This window comes from Leucoraja erinacea, unplaced genomic scaffold (assembly GCF_028641065.1).
Source record: "Leucoraja erinacea ecotype New England unplaced genomic scaffold, Leri_hhj_1 Leri_1005S, whole genome shotgun sequence".
Classification (NCBI taxonomy): domain Eukaryota; kingdom Metazoa; phylum Chordata; class Chondrichthyes; order Rajiformes; family Rajidae; genus Leucoraja; species Leucoraja erinaceus.
The window spans coordinates 480-17500 of NW_026575237.1; the positions used below are offsets into that span (position 1 = coordinate 480).

At 48.8% G+C, this 17021-nt stretch overlaps 1 protein-coding gene across 1 annotated transcript in view; it reads left to right on the top strand.

Moving 5' to 3' along the window:
• Nucleotides 1-450: 450 nt before the first annotated feature.
• LOC129715094 (complement C4-like) overlaps nt 451-17021 on the top strand; it is a 20913-nt gene continuing 4342 nt past the window's right edge. The window contains exons 1-6 of the mRNA XM_055664952.1: nt 451-573; nt 3638-3712; nt 10247-10349; nt 10975-11064; nt 13148-13240; nt 16380-16466. Of these exons, the coding sequence (XP_055520927.1) occupies nt 511-573; nt 3638-3712; nt 10247-10349; nt 10975-11064; nt 13148-13240; nt 16380-16466 (511 nt within the window). The 5' untranslated portion in view covers nt 451-510. The remainder of the gene's footprint in view (nt 574-3637; nt 3713-10246; nt 10350-10974; nt 11065-13147; nt 13241-16379; nt 16467-17021) is intronic.

Below are 17021 nucleotides of genomic sequence, written 5' to 3' on the forward strand. Positions count from 1 at the left end.
TCTAGTAACATCTCCTCTGTACTCTCTCCTCCAGCGAGTACAGGCCCAGTGTTGCCAAATGCTCATCATAGGTTAACCCACTAATTCCTGGGATCAATCTCCTCTGGACCCTCTCCAGAGCCAGCACATCCATCCTCAGATATGGTGCCCAAAATTGCTCAAGATATCCTAAATGTGGCCTGACCAGCGCCTTATAGAGCCTCAGCGTTACATCCCTGTATTTGTATACACGCCCTCTTATAACCATATAACCATATAACAATTACAGCACGGAAACAAGCCATCTCGGCCCTTCTAGTCCGTGCCGAACACTCTTGAAATAAATGCTAGCGTTGAGTTTGCTTTCTTTACTACCGATGTTTTTTTTACGATCCCTGCGTTTGTATTCTAGCCCTCTCGAGCCAAATGCTTCCTCCCGCCTTCTCCCCCGTACTAAACCTCTTTACTTTGTGATCTTTGCCCCTTTGAAGGCAAGATGGTGTACATGAGAATGTTCTCTCGGTGACGGGGATGGCCGTGGTTGATATCACCCTCCTCAGTGGGCTGGTACCAGACACCAAGTACCTCGATCAGGTAAGCGCACAGCGGAGCAGGTCGTGTCACCTGTGGTCACCGTACGCTGGAGTAAACGCGCGGCACGGTGGCGCAGCGGTAGAGTCGCTGCCTCACAGCGCCGGAGACCCGGGTTCCATCCCGACTACAGGCCTCAATGACTGAGCTGCCAGGCCTCAATGACTGAGCTGCCAGGCCTCAATGACTGAGCTGCCAGGCCTCAGTGACTGAGCTGCCAGGCCTCAATGACTGAGCTGCCAGGCCTCAGTGACTGAGCTGCCAGGCCTCAGTGACTGAGCTGCCAGGCCTCAGTGACTGAGCTGCCAGGCCTCAGTGACTGAGCTGCCAGGCCTCAGTGACTGAGCTGCCAGGCCTCAGTGACTGAGCTGCCAGGCCTCAGTGACTGAGCTGCCAGGCCTCAATGACTGAGCTGCCAGGCCTCAGTGACTGCCTCAGTGACTGAGCTGCCAGGCCTCAGTGACTGAGCTGCCAGGCCTGGTCTCAGTGACTGAGCTGCCAGGCCTCAGTGACATAGAAACATAGAAACATAGAAATTAGGTGCAGTAGTAGGCCATTCGGCCCTTCGAGCCTGCACCATTCGCCATTCAATATGATCATGGCTGATCATCCAACTCAGTATCCCGTACCTGCCTTCTCTCCATACCCCCTGATCCCCTTAGCCACAAGGGCCACATCTAACTCCCTCTTAAATATAGCCAATGAACTGTGTGGCCTCAACTACCCTCTGTGGCAGAGAGTTCCAGAGATTCACCACTCTGTGTGTGAAAAAAGTTCTTCTCATCTCAGTTTTAAAGGATTTCCCCCTTATCCTTAAGCTGTGACCCCTTGTCCTGGACTTCCCCAACATCGGGAACAATCTTCCTGTATCTAGCCTGTCCAACCCCTTAAGAATTTTGTAAGTTTCTATAAGATCCCCCCCTCAATCTTCCTGCATCTAGCCTGTCCAACCCCTTAAGAATTTTGTAAGTTTCTATAAGATCCCCTCTCAATCTCCTAAATTCTAGAGAGTATAAACCGAGTCTATCCAGTCTTTCCTTCATAAGACAGTCCTGCCATCCCTTGAATCAGTCTGGTGAACCGTCTCTGCACTCCCTCTATGGCAATAATGTCCTTCCTCAGATTTGGAGACCAAAACTGTACGCAATACTCCAGGTGTGGTCTCACCAAGACCCTGTACAACTGCAGTAGAACCTCCTTGCTCCTATACTCAAATCCTTTTGCAATGAGAGCTAACATACCATTCGCTTTCTTTACTGCCTGCTGCACCTGCATGCCTACCTTCAATGACTGGTGTACCATGACACCCAGGTCTCGCTGCATCTCCCCCTTTCCCAATCGGCCACCATTTAGATAATAGTCTGCTTTCCCGTTTTTGCCACCAAAATGGATAACCTCACATTTATCCACATTATACTGCATCTCCCCCTTTCCCAATCGGCCACCATTTAGATAATAGTCTGCAGTTCTTTCCTAGCCTCCAAATTATAAACCAAACTCAGCAGGACAGGCAGCATCTCTGGAGAGAAGGAATGGCCGACATTTCGGGCCTACCTGATCTCACGGTTACCAAACACTTTAACTCACATACTGACCACCTCCGCTCAGTCTACCTAGGCCGGAGCAATCTCCCAGTTGCAATAAATGGCCCCTGCCTCAACTACCTCCTCTGGCAGCTCGTTCCGTACACCCACTGTGCGGAGATGTTGCTGGTCAGGCTTGTGTTGAATCTTGCCCTCTGACCTTTAACCCATTGAATCTTGACCTTTAACCCATGTCCTCTGGTACACGTACGTGATTCAGTTGTACGCTCCCCACGCAGGTTAGGAACGGTGTTCCAGGTGTGGACTCTTATACATCGGCGAGACCAAGCGCAGGCTCGGCGATCGTTTCGCTGAACACCTCCGCTCAGCCCGCCTGAACCTACCTGATCTTCCGGTTGCCAAACACTTCAACTCCCCCTCCCATTCCCACACTGACCTTTCTGTCCTGGGCCTCCTCCACTGTCAGAGTGAGGCCCAGCGCTAATTGGAGGAACAGCACCTCATATTTCGCTTGGGCTGCTTACACCCCAGCGGTATGAACATTGACTTCTCTAACTTCAAGTAGCCCTTGCTTTCCCTCTCTCTCCCCATAGAAACATAGAAATTAGGTGCAGGAGTAGGCCATTCGGCCCTTCGAGCCTGCACCGCCATTCAATATGATCATGGCTGATCATCCAACTCAGTATCCCGTACCTGCCTTCTCTCCATACCCCCTGATCCCCTTAGCCACAAGGGCCACATCTAACTCCCTCTTAAATATAGCCAATGAACTGTGGCCTCAACTACCCTCTGTGGCAGAGAGTTCCAGAGATTCACCACTCTCTGTGTGAAAAAAGTTCTCCTCATCTCGGTTTTAAAGGATTCCCCCCTTATCCTTAAGCTGTGACCCCTTGTCCTGGACTTCCCCAACATCAGGAACAATCTTCCTGCATCTAGCCTGTCCAACCCCTTAAGAATTTTGTAAGCTTCTATAAGATCCCCTCTCAATCTCCTAAATTCTAGAGAGTATAAACCAAGTCTATCCAGTCTTTCTTCATAAGACAGTCCTGACATCCCAGGAATCAGTCTGGTGAACCTTCTCTGCACTCCCTCTATGGCAATAATGTCCTTCCTCAGATTTGGAGACCAAAACTGCATGCAATACTCCAGGTGTGGTCTCACCAAGACCCTGTACAACTGCAGTAGAACCTCCCTGCTCCTATACTCAAATCCTCTTGCTATGAAAGCCAACATACCATTCGCTTTCTTTACTGCCTGCTGCACCTGCATGCCTACCTTCAATGACTGGTGTACCATGACACCCAGGTCTCGCTGTATCTCTCCCTTTCCCACTCACCCACTCTCGTTCTCCAGGGGGGAGGGGTGGGGCGAGAGAGAGGGAGGGGGAAGGGGGAAGGAGAGGGAAGGAGGGGAGGGAGAGAGAAGCGGAAAATAATTAGATAGGAGAAACAGGATAAAGAATGGGAAGTTGAATGGGATCACAATAATACACCCTCAACAATATTCTCTGTTTATATCCTTAGATGGCAAACGGAGTTGAAGAATACATTAGTAGCTATGAAGTCAAGAAAGGAAAACTGTTGCTGTATTTGGAAACGGTATTTATTCTATTTTGATATTATGCTGATCCCAGTAACAACAGTTCCGGATAGTAGTTCAGGACCGCTCTCTGGTTGTGGTAGGATGGTTCAGTTGCCTGATAACAGCTGGGAAGAAACTGTCCCTGAATCTGGAGGTGTGTGTGCGTTTGTTTTCACACTTCTGTACCTCTTGCCCGATGGGAGAGGGGAGAAGAGGGAAGTGGCCGGGGTGAGACTGGTCCTTGATGATGCTGCTGGCCTTGCCGAGGCAGCGTGAGGTGTAGATGGAGTCAATGGTCAATTGGCAGCTGCCCATTGTGTATTGGCCCTAGTGTGTGTGTGTAGGATAGTGTTAGTGTGCGGGGATCGCTGGTTGGCACGGACCTGGTGGACCGAAGGGCCTGTTTCATAGAAACATAGAAACATAGAAATTAGGTGCAGGAGTAGGCCATTCGGCCCTTCGAGCCTGCACCATTCGCCATTTAATATGATCATGGCTGATCATCCAACTCAGTATCCCGTACCTGCCTTCTCTCCATACCCCCTGATCCCCTTAGCCACAAGGGCCACATCTAACTCCCTCTTAAATATAGCCAATGAACTGTGTGGCCTCAACTACCCTCTGTGGCAGAGAGTTCCAGAGATTCACCACTCTCTGTGTGAAAAAAGTTCTTCTCATCTCGGTTTTAAAGGATTTCCCCCTTATCCTTAAGCTGTGACCCCTTGTCCTGGACTTCCCCAACATCGGGAACAATCTTCCTGCATCTAGCCTGTCCAACCCCTTAAGAATTTTGTAAGTTTCTATAAGATCCCCTCTCAATCTCCTAAATTCTAGAGAGTATAAACCAAGTCTATCCAGCCTTTCTTCATAAGACAGTCCTGACATCCCAGGAATCAGTCTGGTGAACCGTCTCTGCACTCCCTCTATGGCAATAATGTCCTTCCTCAGATTTGGAGACTCAGTTTCCCCGCTGTATCTCTGTAGCCCAATTTTCAAAGCATAGATGTGGTAGACAGTCACAACCACTTTCCCAGAGTTGGAAGTGGCCAACATTAGAGGGCGCAGCTACAAGGTGAGAGAGAAAAGTGGGGGGGGGGGGGGGGGGTGGGGGTGGGGGGGGGGGGGGTGGTGGTGGAAAACAGGTGCAGGAGTAGGACATTCGGCCCTTCGAGCCAGCACCGCCATTCAATGTGATCATGGCTGATCGTCCACAATCAGTACCCCGTTCCTGCCTTCTCCCCATATCCCCTGACTCCACTATCCTTAAGAGCTCTATCTAACTCTCTCTTGAAAGCATCCGGAGAATTAGCCTCCACTGCCTTCTGAGGCAGAGAATTCACAACTCTCTGGGTGAGAAAGTGTTTCCTCGTCTCCGTTCTAAATGGCTTACCCCTTATTCTTAAACTGTGTGGCCCCTGGTTCTGGACTCCCCCGACATCGGGAACATGTTTCCTGCCTCTAGCGTGTCCAATTCCTTAATAATCTTATATGTTTCAATAAGAATCCCTCTCATCCTTCATATGACAGTCCCGCCATCCCGGGAATTAACCTTGTGAACCTACGCTGCACTTCCTCAATAGCAAGAATGTCCTTCCTCAAATTTGGAGACCAAAACTGCACACAATACTCCAGGTGTGGTCTCACCAGGGCCCTGTACAACTGCAGAAGGACCTCTTTGCTCCTATACTCAATTCCTCTTGTTATGAAGGCCAACACGCCATTTGCTTTCTTCACTGCCTGCTGTACCTGCATGTTTATTTTCAATGCGGAGGGGGGGTGTTGGGGAGTTTACAGGAGATGTGTGGGACAGGTTTGTTTTACACAGACACCTGGAATCTGCTGCCCCACACATCTCCTCTAACTTCCCACTATCCCCAATCCCAAGACATCCCCGGGTTCATGCGTTGTCGGAACATCTCCCAAATCCCGAAATTCCCAGGATCTCTCCGGTTCCCCATTCCCAGGACATCACATGGTCCCTCAGATATTCTCAGGACATCTACCAGTCCCTCCCCTCACCCCATCCATTCCCAAGACCTCACCGATCCCTGTGTTGTCAGAACATCTCCCAAATTCCTCCATTCCCAGGATCGCTCCAGTTTCCTCCATTCCCAAGACTTCCCCTGGTCCCTGGGTTCTCCGGACATCTCCCAAGTTCCTTAATTCCCAGGATCTCTCCAATTTCATCCATTCCCAAGATCCTGGTCCCTGAGTTCTCAGAACATCTCCCAAATTTCTCCATTCCCAGGATCTCTCCAGTTTCCTTGATTCCCAAGACTTCCCCATGTCCCTGCGTTCTCAGAACATCTCCCAAATTCCTCCATTCCCAAGATCTCTCCAATTTCCTCCATTCCCAAGATCCTGGTCTCTGGGTTCTCAGAACATCTCCCAAATTCCTCCATTCCCAAGACCTCTCCAGTTTCCTCCATTCCCAAGACTTCCCCTGATCCCTGGGTTCTCCGGACATCTCCCAAGTTCCTTAATTACCAGGATCTCTCCAATTTCCTCCATTCCCAAGATCCTGGTCTCTGGGTTCTCCGGACATCTCCCAAATTCCTCCATTCCCAGGATCTCTCCAGTTTCATTCATTCCCAAGACATCCCCTAATCCCTAAGTTCTCCAGACATCTCCCAAATTCCTCCATTCCCAAGACCTCTCCAGTTTCATCCATTCCCAAGACTTCCCCATGTCCCTGCGTTCTCAGAACATCTCCCAAATTCCTCCATTCCCAAGATCTCTCCAGTTTCCTCCATTCCCAAGACTTCCCCTGGTCCCTGGGTTCTACGGACATCTCCCAAATTCCTCCATTCCCAGGATCTCTCTAGTTTCCTCCATTCCCAAGACTTCCCCATGTCCCTGCGTTCTCAGAACATCTCCCAAGTTTCCCCATTCCCAAATCCAGTTCCATCCATTCCCAAGACTTCCCCATGTCCCTGCGTTCTCAGAACATCTCCCAAGTTTCCCCATTCCCAGGATCTCTCCAGTTTCCTCCATTCCCAAGACTTCCCCGGTCCCTGGGTTCTCCAGACATCTCCCAAGTTCCTTAATTCCCAGGATCTCTCCAATTTCCTCCGTTCCCAAGATCCCGGTCCCTGTGTTGTCATAACATCTCCCAAATTCCTCCATTCCCAGGATCTCTCCAGTTTCATCCATTCCCAAGACATCCCCATGTCCCTGTGTTCTCAGAACATCTCCCAAATTCCTCCATTCCCAGGATCTCTCTAGTTTCATCCATTCCCAAGATCCTGGTCCCTGCGTTCTCAGAACATCTCCCAAATTCCTCCATTCCCAGGATCTCTCCAGTTTCCTCCGTTCCCAAGATCCTGGTCCCTGAGTTCTCAGAACATCTCCCAAATTCCTCCATTCCGAGGATCTCCCCAGTTTCATCCATTCCCAAGACTTCCCCATGTCCCTGTGTTCTCAGAACATCTCCCAAGTTTCCCCATTCCCAAGATCTCTCCAGTTTCCTCTATTCCCAAGATCCTGGTCCCTGGGTTCTCCGAACATCTCCCAAATTTCTCCATTCCCAGGATCTCTCCAGTTTCCTTGATTCCCAAGACTTCCCCATGTCCCTGCGTTCTCAGAACATCTCCCAAATTCCTCCATTCCCAAGATCTCTCCAGTTTCATCCATTCCCAAGACTTCCCCTGGTCCCTTGGTTCTCCGGACATCTCCCAAGTTCCTTAATTCCCAGGATCTCTCCAATTTCCTCCGTTCCCACGATCCTGGTCCCTGAGTTCTCAGAACATCTCCCAAATTCCTCCATTCCCAAGACCTCTCCAGTTTCCTCCATTCCCAAGACTTCCCCTGGTCCCTGGGTTCTCCGGACATCTCCCAAGTTCCTTAATTCCCAGGATCTCTCCAGTTTCCCCCGTTCCCACAATCCTGGTCCCTGAGTTCTCTGAACATCTCCCAAATTCCTCCATTCCCAGGATCTCTCTAGTTTCATCCATTCCGAAGATCCTGGTCCCTGCGTCCTCAGAACATCTCCCAAATTCCTCCATTCCCAATATCTCTCCAGTTTCCTCCATTCCCAAGACTTCCCCATGTCCCTGCGTTCTCAGAACATCTCCCAAATTCCTCCATTCCCAAGATCTCTCCAGTTTAATCCATTCCCAAAACATCGCCATGTCCCTGCATTCTCAGAACATCTCCCAAATTCCTCCATTCCCAAGATCTCGCCAGTTTCCTCCATTCCCAAGACACCCCCATGTCCCTGCGTTCTCAGAACATCTCCCAAATTCCTACATTCCCAGGATCTCTCCAGTTTCCTCCATTCCCAAGACTTCCCCTGGTCCCTGGGTTCTCCGGACATCTCCCAAGTTCCTTAATTCCCAGGATCTATCTAGTTTCATCCATTCCCAAGATCCTGGTCCCTGGGTTCTCAGAACATCTCCCAAATTCCTCCATTCCCAAGACCTCTCCAGTTTCATCCATTCCCAAGACTTCCCCATGTCCCTGCGTTCTCAGAACATCTCCCAAATTTCTCCATTCCCAGGATCTCTCTAGTTTCATCCATTCCCAAGATCCTGGTCCCTGCGTTCTCCGGACATCTCCCAAATTTCTCCATTCCCAGGATCTCTCCAGTTTCCTCCATTCCCAAGACTTCCCCTGGTCCCTGGGTTCTCCGGACATCTCCCAAATTCCTCCATTCCCAGGATCTCTCCAGTTTCATCCATTCCCAAGATCCTGGTCCCTGAGTTCTCAGAACATCTCCCAAATTCCTCCATTCCCAAGATCTCTCCAGTTTCATCCATTCCCAAGACTTCCCCATGTCCCTGTGTTCTCAGAACATCTCCCAAGTTTCCCCATTCCCAAGATCTCTCCAGTTTCATCCATTCCCAAGACTTCCCCATGTCCCTGCGTTCTCAGAACATCTCCCAAATTCCTCCATTCCCAAGATCTCTCCAGTTTCATCCATTCCCAAGACTTCCCCATGTCCCTGCGTTCTCAGAACATCTCCCAAATTCCTCCATTCCCAGGATCTCTCCAGTTTCATCCAGTCCCAAGACTTCCCCATGTCCTTGCATTCTCAGAACATCTCCCAAGTTTCCCCATTCCCAAGATCTCTCCAGTTTCCTCGATTCCCAAGACTTCCCCATGTCTCTGTGTTCTCAGAACATCTCCCAAGTTTCCCCATTCCCAGGATCTCTCCAGTTTCATCCATTCCCGAGACATTCCCTGGTCCCTGTGTTGTCATAACATCTCCCAAATTCCTCCATTCCCAAGATCTCTCCAGTTTCCTCCATTCCCAAGACTTCCCCATGTCCCTGGGTTCTCCGGACATCTCCCAAGTTCCTTAATTACCAGGATCTCTCCAATTTCCTCCATTCCCAAGATCCTGGTCCCTGAGTTCTCAGAACATCTCCCAAATTCCTCCATTCCCAAGATCTCTCCAGTTAACTCCATTCCCAAGACTTCCCCTGGTCCCTGGGTTCTCCGGACATCTCCCAAGTTCCTTAATTCCCGGGATCTCTCCAATTTCCTCCGTTCCCACGATCCTGGTCCCTGAGTTCTCAGAACATCTCCCAAATTTCTCCATTCCCAGGATCTCTCTAGTTTCATCCATTCCCAAGACTTCCCCATGTCCCTGGGTTCTCAGAACATCTCCCAAATTCCTCCATTCCCAGGATCTCTCCAGTTTCCTCCATTCCCAAGACTTCCCCTGGTCCCTGGGTTCTCCGGACATCTCCCAAATTCCTCCATTCCCAGGATCTCTCCAGTTTCATCCATTCCCAAGATCCTGGTCCCTGAGTTCTCAGAACATCTCCCAAATTCCTCCATTCCCAAGATCTCTCCAGTTTCATCCATTCCCAAGACTTCCCCATGTCCCTGTGTTCTCAGAACATCTCCCAAGTTTCCCCATTCCCAGGATCTCTCCAGTTTCCTCCATTCCCAAGATCCTGATCTCTGGGTTGTCCGGACATCTCCCAAATTCCTCCGTTCCCAAGATCTCTCCAGTTTAATCCATTCCCAAGACATCCCCATGTCCCTGCGTTCTCAGAACATCTCCCAAATTCCTCCATTCCCAAGATCTCTCCAGTTTCCTCCATTCCCAAGACTTCCCCATGTCCCTGCATTCTCAGAACATCTCCCAAATTCCTCCATTCCGAGGATCTCTCCAGTTTCCTCCATTCCCAAGATCCTGGTCCCTGGGTTCTCAGAACATCTCCCAAATTTCTCCATTCCCAGGATCTCTCTAGTTTCATCCATTCCCAAGACTTCCCCATGTCCCTGCGTTCTCAGAACATCTCCCAAATTCCTCCATTCCCAGGATCTCTCTAGTTTCATCCATTCCCAAGATCCTGGTCCCTGTGTTCTCCGAACATCTCCCAAATTCCTCCATTCCCAAGATCTCTCCAGTTTCCTCCATTCCCGAGACTTCCCCTGGTCCCTGGGTTCTCCGGACATCTCCCAAATCCCTCCAATCCAGGATGTCCCCCATTCCGTGCTGCATCTTGGTGGGACTGAGAAGGAGCGGGTGGGTCTGATACAGCCTCTCCCTGGTCACTGTTTAACTGATGGGACCTCTCTCTTTTTCTCTTCCCCAGATCCCATACAGCGTATCTTGCCTGGTGTTCCCGGCTAGACAGATCGTACGTCTGGGCCTGATGCAGCCAGCCGATGCCACCTTGTACGATTTCTACGACCCAAGTAAGTCCCTCGGCTTCCCCTACCCCCCCATCTCATGGCGATGGCGATTGGCCGCGGGACAATCGCCATCGCCAGCCGGGGGCTTTGACTTTGACTCTGACATCGGGGGGGGGGGGGGGGGGGGGGGGGGGGGAGTGCAGTGGAGAGATAAGTTTTTTTGGCCTTCCATCACAGCGATGTGATGGATGTTTATGTAAATGATGTTGTGTCTTGGGTCTATTTGTTTGTAATGTATGGCTGCAGAAACGGCATTTCGTTTGGACCTCAAGGGGTCCAAATGACAATTAAATTGAATCTTGAATCTTGATCTAGAGGGCCGAACTTTGAGATGAAAGGGGCAAAGGTTACAGAAGGGAGACACAAAATGCCGGAGTAACTCAGCGGGACGGGCAGCGTCTCTGGAGAGAAGGAATGGGCGACGTTTCGGGTCGAGACCCTTCCTCAGACGATGTTCGGGGCCTAGAATGTGCTGCCTGCCTAAGGGGTGGTGGTGGAGGCAGATTCGATAGTGGGGGGTTTAAGAGGCTTTCGGACGGGCCCATGGATGTGCGGGGAATGGAGGCTTCTAGCACTGCATGTCCCTGACTGTGTGTCACCCTGTATATGTCTGCCTGTGTGCTTTCAGCTACCAGATGCACTGTGTCCTACAGGCCTCCCGAACAAAACACCATGACCTCGAAGCTATGTGAGGGCCCCGTGTGCACATGTGCTGCAGGTAAACGCACATTAAATCGCAAGCACAACCACGCTTCATTAGCCAAGTGTGTTTTTCATTTGATAGACTGGATAGACTTGGTTTATACTGGATAGACTTGGTTTATACTGGATAGACTTGGTTTATACTCTCTAGAATTTAGGAGATTGAGAGGGGATCTTATAGAAACTTACAAAATTCTTAAGGGGTTGGAGAGGCTAGATGCAGGAAGATTGTTCCCGATGTTGGGGAAGTCCATAACAAGGGGTCACAGCTTAAGGAGAAGGGGGAAATCCTTTAAAACCGAGATGAGAAGAACTTTTTTCACACAGAGAGTGGTGAATCTCTGGAACTCTCTGCCACAGAGGGTAGTTGAGGCCAGTTCATTGGCTATATTTAAGAGGGAGTTAGATGTGGCCCTTGTGGCTAAGGGGATCGGGGGGTATGGAGAGAAGGCAGGTACAAGTTCCAGAGATTCACCACTCTGTGTGTGAAAAAAGTTCTCCTCATCTCGGTTTTAAAGGATTTCCCCCTTATCCTTAAGCTGTGACCCCTTGTCCTGGACTTCCCCAACATCGGGAACAATCTTCCTGCATCTAGCCTGTTTACCCCTTAAGAATTTTGTAAGTTTCTATAAGATCCCCTCTCAATCTCCTAAATTCTAGAGAGTATAAACCAAGTATATCCAGTCTTTCATCATAAGACAGTCCTGACATCCCAGCAATCAGTCTGGTGAACCGTCTCTGCACTCCCTCTATGGCAATAATGTCCTTCCTCAGATTTGGAGACCAAAACTGTACGCAATACTCCAGGTGTGGTCTCACCAAGACCCTGTACAACTGCAGTAGAACCTCCCTGCTCCTATACTCAAATCCTTTTGCAATGAAAGCTAACATAGCATTCGCTTTCTTCACTGCCTGCTGCACCTGCATGCCTACCTTCAATGACTGGTGTACCATGACATCCCTGCCTTCTCTCCATACCCCCTGATCCCCTTAGCCACAAGGGCCACATCTAACTCCCTCTTAAATATAGCCAATGAACTGTGGCCTCAACTACCCTCTGTGGCAGAGAGTTCCAGAGATTCACCACTCTCTGTGTGAAAAAAGTTCTTCTCATCTCGGTTTTAAAGGATTTCCCCCTTATCCTTAAGCTGTGACCCCTTGTCCTGGACTTCCCCAACATCGGGAACAATCTTCCTGCATCTAGCCTGTCCAACCCCTTAAGAATTTTGTAAGTTTCTATAAGATCCCCTATAAGGGCCACATCTAACTCCCTCATAAATATAGCCAATGAACTGTGGCCTCAACTACCTACCTATGGATTGCTTGAACCTATTTATGTGTAATCTCTGACTGGATAAAATGCAACCTAAACCTCTCCGCTGTACCTCGATACACGTGACTATCTAGCTATCTATCTATCTATCTATCTATCTATCTATCTATCTATCTATCTATCTATCTATCTATCTATCTATCTATCTATCTATCTATATATAAAACTCAAATCCGTCCGTCCGCCTGCAGTACGGATCCCTTCCTGCCTTTCGATTCATGCCCGATACTCGCAGATGTCCAATCGGAATGGCCGATGCTCACAGATGTCCAATCGGAATGGATTCATTTGCATGTCCGGCTGCCGTCCGGCTGCATTTCTTCCTTTGATTCATTGCCACGCCCAATCCAGACGCTCAATCTCCGAGATATTTTCCATTTCGGTAGAGATTTCGCTTTTCTTTCTAAGTATCCGCTCCTCATTTCATTTCGTCGTGTTGAAGTGCACGTTTTTAATCAAATCCTTCTGTGACCCCCCCCAAGTACTTTCAAAAATAAACGGCTTCTCCATTTACATGTCTAGCTTCCAACACACTTAAGAAAAACAAAGTTGCAAGACAGGAACACTCTGAACTTTTCACTGCTGCAGCAGGCAGGGGAGGGCTGCAATCTTACATTTGGGAACGGGCTCAGTTCCGTTGGAGGAGACGGGTGCATGGTGGAATATTGGGTTGGGGGATCACACCATTGGGGGAGCAGACCCAACGGGTCTGCACTTGGTCTAGTAATATACAATAGTAACTCTGTTTATTGAACAACTCCACTAGGTGGCTGTCCTCATGAACAAGACGTTTTGCCCGACAACCTGTTGGGGGATGATCGGACTAGATTTGCCTGTTACAATCCAATTGTGGATTATGGTACGTGGGACTAGAACGCTGACTCCCTTTTATTTATCCTTCAGATTAACAAACCTCAACTTTGCTTCTAGGTAATAGAAGCTGAATAGAAGCATGAGTATAGAAGCTGGGATGTAATGTTAAAATTGTACAAGGCATTGGTGAGACCAAATCTGGAGTATGGTGTACAATTTTGGTCGCCCAATTATAGGAAGGATGTCAACAAAATAGAGAGAGTACAGAGGAGATTTACTAGAATGTTGCCTGGGTTTCAACAACTAAGTTACAGAGATAGGTTGAACAAGTTAGGGCTTTATTCTCTGGAGCGCAGAAGGTTAAGGGGGGACCTGATAGAGGTTTTTAAAATGATGAGAGGGATAGACAGAGTTGATGTGGACAAGCTTTTCCCTTTGAGAATAGGGAAGATTCAAACAAGAGGACATGACTTCAGAATTAAGGGACAGAAGTTTAGGGGTAATATGAGGGGGAACTTCTTTACTCAGAGAGTGGTAGCGGTGTGGAATGAGCTTCCAGTGGAAGTGGTGGAGGCAGGTTCATTGGTGTCATTTAAAAATAAATTGGATAGGCATATGGATGAGAAGGGAATGGAGGGTTATGGTATGAGTGCAGGCAGGTGGAACTAAGGGGAAAAAAAAGTTGTTCGGCACGGACTTGTAGGGCCGAGATGGCCTGTTTCCGTGCTGTAATTGTTATATGGTTATATGTTATATGGTATCAGAAATGGAACATACTAGCGGTGGAGATAGTTTAGTTTAGTTTAGAGATACAGCGCGGAAACAGGTCCTTCAGTCCACCGAGTCCGTGCCGACCAGCGATCCCCGCACACTAACACCATCCCACACACACACACTCGGATAAGTTACACTCATACCCAGCCATTTAGCCTGCAAACCTGCACGTCTTTGGAGTGTGGGAGGAAATTGAAGATCTCGGAGCAAAACACACGGGGAGAACGTGCAAACTCCGCACAGACAGATAAATGTGAGGTTATCCAGTTTGGTGGCAAAAACAGGAAAGCAGACTATTATCTAAATGGTGGCCGATTGGGAAAGGGGGAGATGCAGCGAGACCTGGGTGTCATGGTACACCAGTCATTGAAGGTAGGCATGCAGGTGCAGCAGGCAGTAAAGAAAGCGAATGGTATGTTAGCTTTCATTGCAAAAGGATCTGAGTATAGGAGCAGGGAGGTTCTACTGCAGTTGTACAGGGTCTTGGTGAGACCACACCTGGAGTATTGCGTACAGTTTTGGTCTCCAAATCTGAGGAAGGACATTATTGCCATAGAGGGAGTGCAGAGACGGTTCACCAGACTGATTCCTGGGATGTCAGGACTGTCTTATGAAGAAAGACTGGATAGACTCGGTTTATACTCTCTAGAATTTAGGAGATTGAGAGGGATCTTATAGAAACTTACAAAATTCTTAAGGGGTTGGACAGTCTAGATGCAGGAAGATTGTTCCCGATGTTAGGGAAGTCCAGGACAAGGGGTCACAGCTTAAGGATAAGGGGGAAATCCTTTAAAACCGAGATGAGAAGAACTTTTTTTCACACAGAGAGTGGTGAATCTCTGGAACTCTCTGCCGCAGAGGGTAGTCGAGGCCACAGTTCATTGGCTATATTTAAGAGGGAGTTAGATGTGCCCTTGTGGCTAAGGGGATCAGGGGGTATGGAGAGAAGGCAGGTACGGGATACTGAGTTGGATGATCAGCCATGATCATATTGAATGGCGGTGCAGGCTCGAAGGGCCGAATGGCCTACTCCTGCACCTAATTTCTATGTTTCTATGTGTCTATGACAGCACCCGGAGCCGGGTCTCCGGCGCTGTGGCGGCAAGTCTATCGCTGCACCGCCACAGATAATTGAGCTAGATTGTGTAGGAAGGAACTGCAGATGCTGGTTTACACCAAAGATAGACACAAAGTGCCGGAGTAACTCAGCGGGACAGGCAGCATCTCTGGAGAGAAGGGATGGGTGACGTTTTTTCGGGTCGTTTCAACTGCTGCTCGACATTCGGTCTGAAGAAGGGTCTCGACCCGAAACGTCACCATTCCCTTCTCTCCGGTGATGCTGCCTGTCCCGCTGAGTTACTCCAGCATTTTGTGTCTGTCTTGCAATAACTACTCAGGGAGAGGTGCTACATTTAAACAAATGACTCCAACCCATTCAGCTTCATGAGACACATCAACAAAGTTGTTGTCATTTAGATTTAGTTTAGAGATACAGCGCGGAAACAGGCCCTTCGGCCCACCGAGTCCGTGCCGACCAGCGATCCCCGCACACTAACACCATCCTACACACACACACTAGGGACAATTTACATTTACACCAAGCCAATTAACCTACAAACCATATAAACCATATGACAATTACAGCACGAATTACAGCAGAAGTTGGGATGTAATGTTAAAATTGTACAAGGCATTGGTGAGGCCAATTCTGGAGTATGGTGTACAATTTTGGTCGCCTAATTATAGGAAGGATGTCAACAAAATAGAGAGAATACAGAGGAGATTTACTAGAATGTTGCCTGGGTTTCAACAACTAAGTTACAGAGAAAGGTTGAACAAGTTAGGGCTTTATTCTTTGGAGCGCAGAAGGTTAAGGGGGGACTTGATAGAGGTTTTTAAAATGATGAGAGGGATAGACAGAGTTGATGTGGACAAGCTTTTCCCACTGAGAGTAGGGAAGATTCAAACAAGGGGACATGACATGAGAATTAAGGGACAGAAGTTTAGGGGTAACATGAGGGGGAACTTCTTTACTCAGAGAGTGGTGGATGTGTGCAATGAGCACCCAGTGGAGGTGGTGGAGGCAGGTTCGTTTTTACCATTTAAAAATAAATTGGATGCTTTATATGGATGCCAAGGGAATGGAGGGTTATGGTCTGAGCGCAGATATATGGGACTAGGGGAGATTATGTGTTCGGCACGGACTAGAAGGGTCAAGATGGCCTGTTTCCGTGCTGTAATTGTTATATGGTTATATGGTTATGATAGACACAAAATGCTGGAGTAACTCAGCGGGACAGGCAGCATCTCTGGAGAGAAGGAATGGGTGACGTTTCGGGTCGAGTCCCTTCCAAATGGAAAGCCTAATATTCCTCCTAATAATGCGTTTGTCTTTTCCGATTGCCTTTCAGTCTTTGTGGCCCAGGTGTTAAACAAGACCTCGCTGGGATATTTCGACAAGTACACCATGTCCGTCCGTATCGTGTACTGGAAGAATGGTGAGTCAGGTTCACACGACTCGATCGCGCGCAGGGCTGCGGTGGAACTTGAATGCCCGTGGAAATCATTCCCTCATCCTCCTGCACTCCAAGAGTCGTGTTGGTCTCCAAATCTGAGGAAGGACATTATTGCCATAGAGGGAGTGCAGAGACGGTTCACCAGACTGATTCCTGGGATGTCAGGAATAGAGTCCCATCCTTATCTAAATGGTGGCCGATTGGGAAAGGGGGAGATGCAGCGAGACCTGGGTGTCATGGTACACCAGTCATTGAAGGTAGGCATGCAGGTGCAGCAGGCAGTAAAGAAAGCGAATGGTACGTTAGCTTTCATTGCAAAAGGATTTGAGTATAGGAGCAGGGAGGTTCTACTGCAGTTGTACAGGGTCTTGGTGAGACCACACCTGGAGTATTGCGTACAGTTTTGGTCTCCAAATCTGAGGATGGACATTATTGCCATAGAGGGAGTGCAGAGACGGTTCACCAGACTGATTCCTGGGATGTCAGGACTGTCTTATGAAGAAAGACTGGATAGACTTGGTTTATACTCTCTAGAAT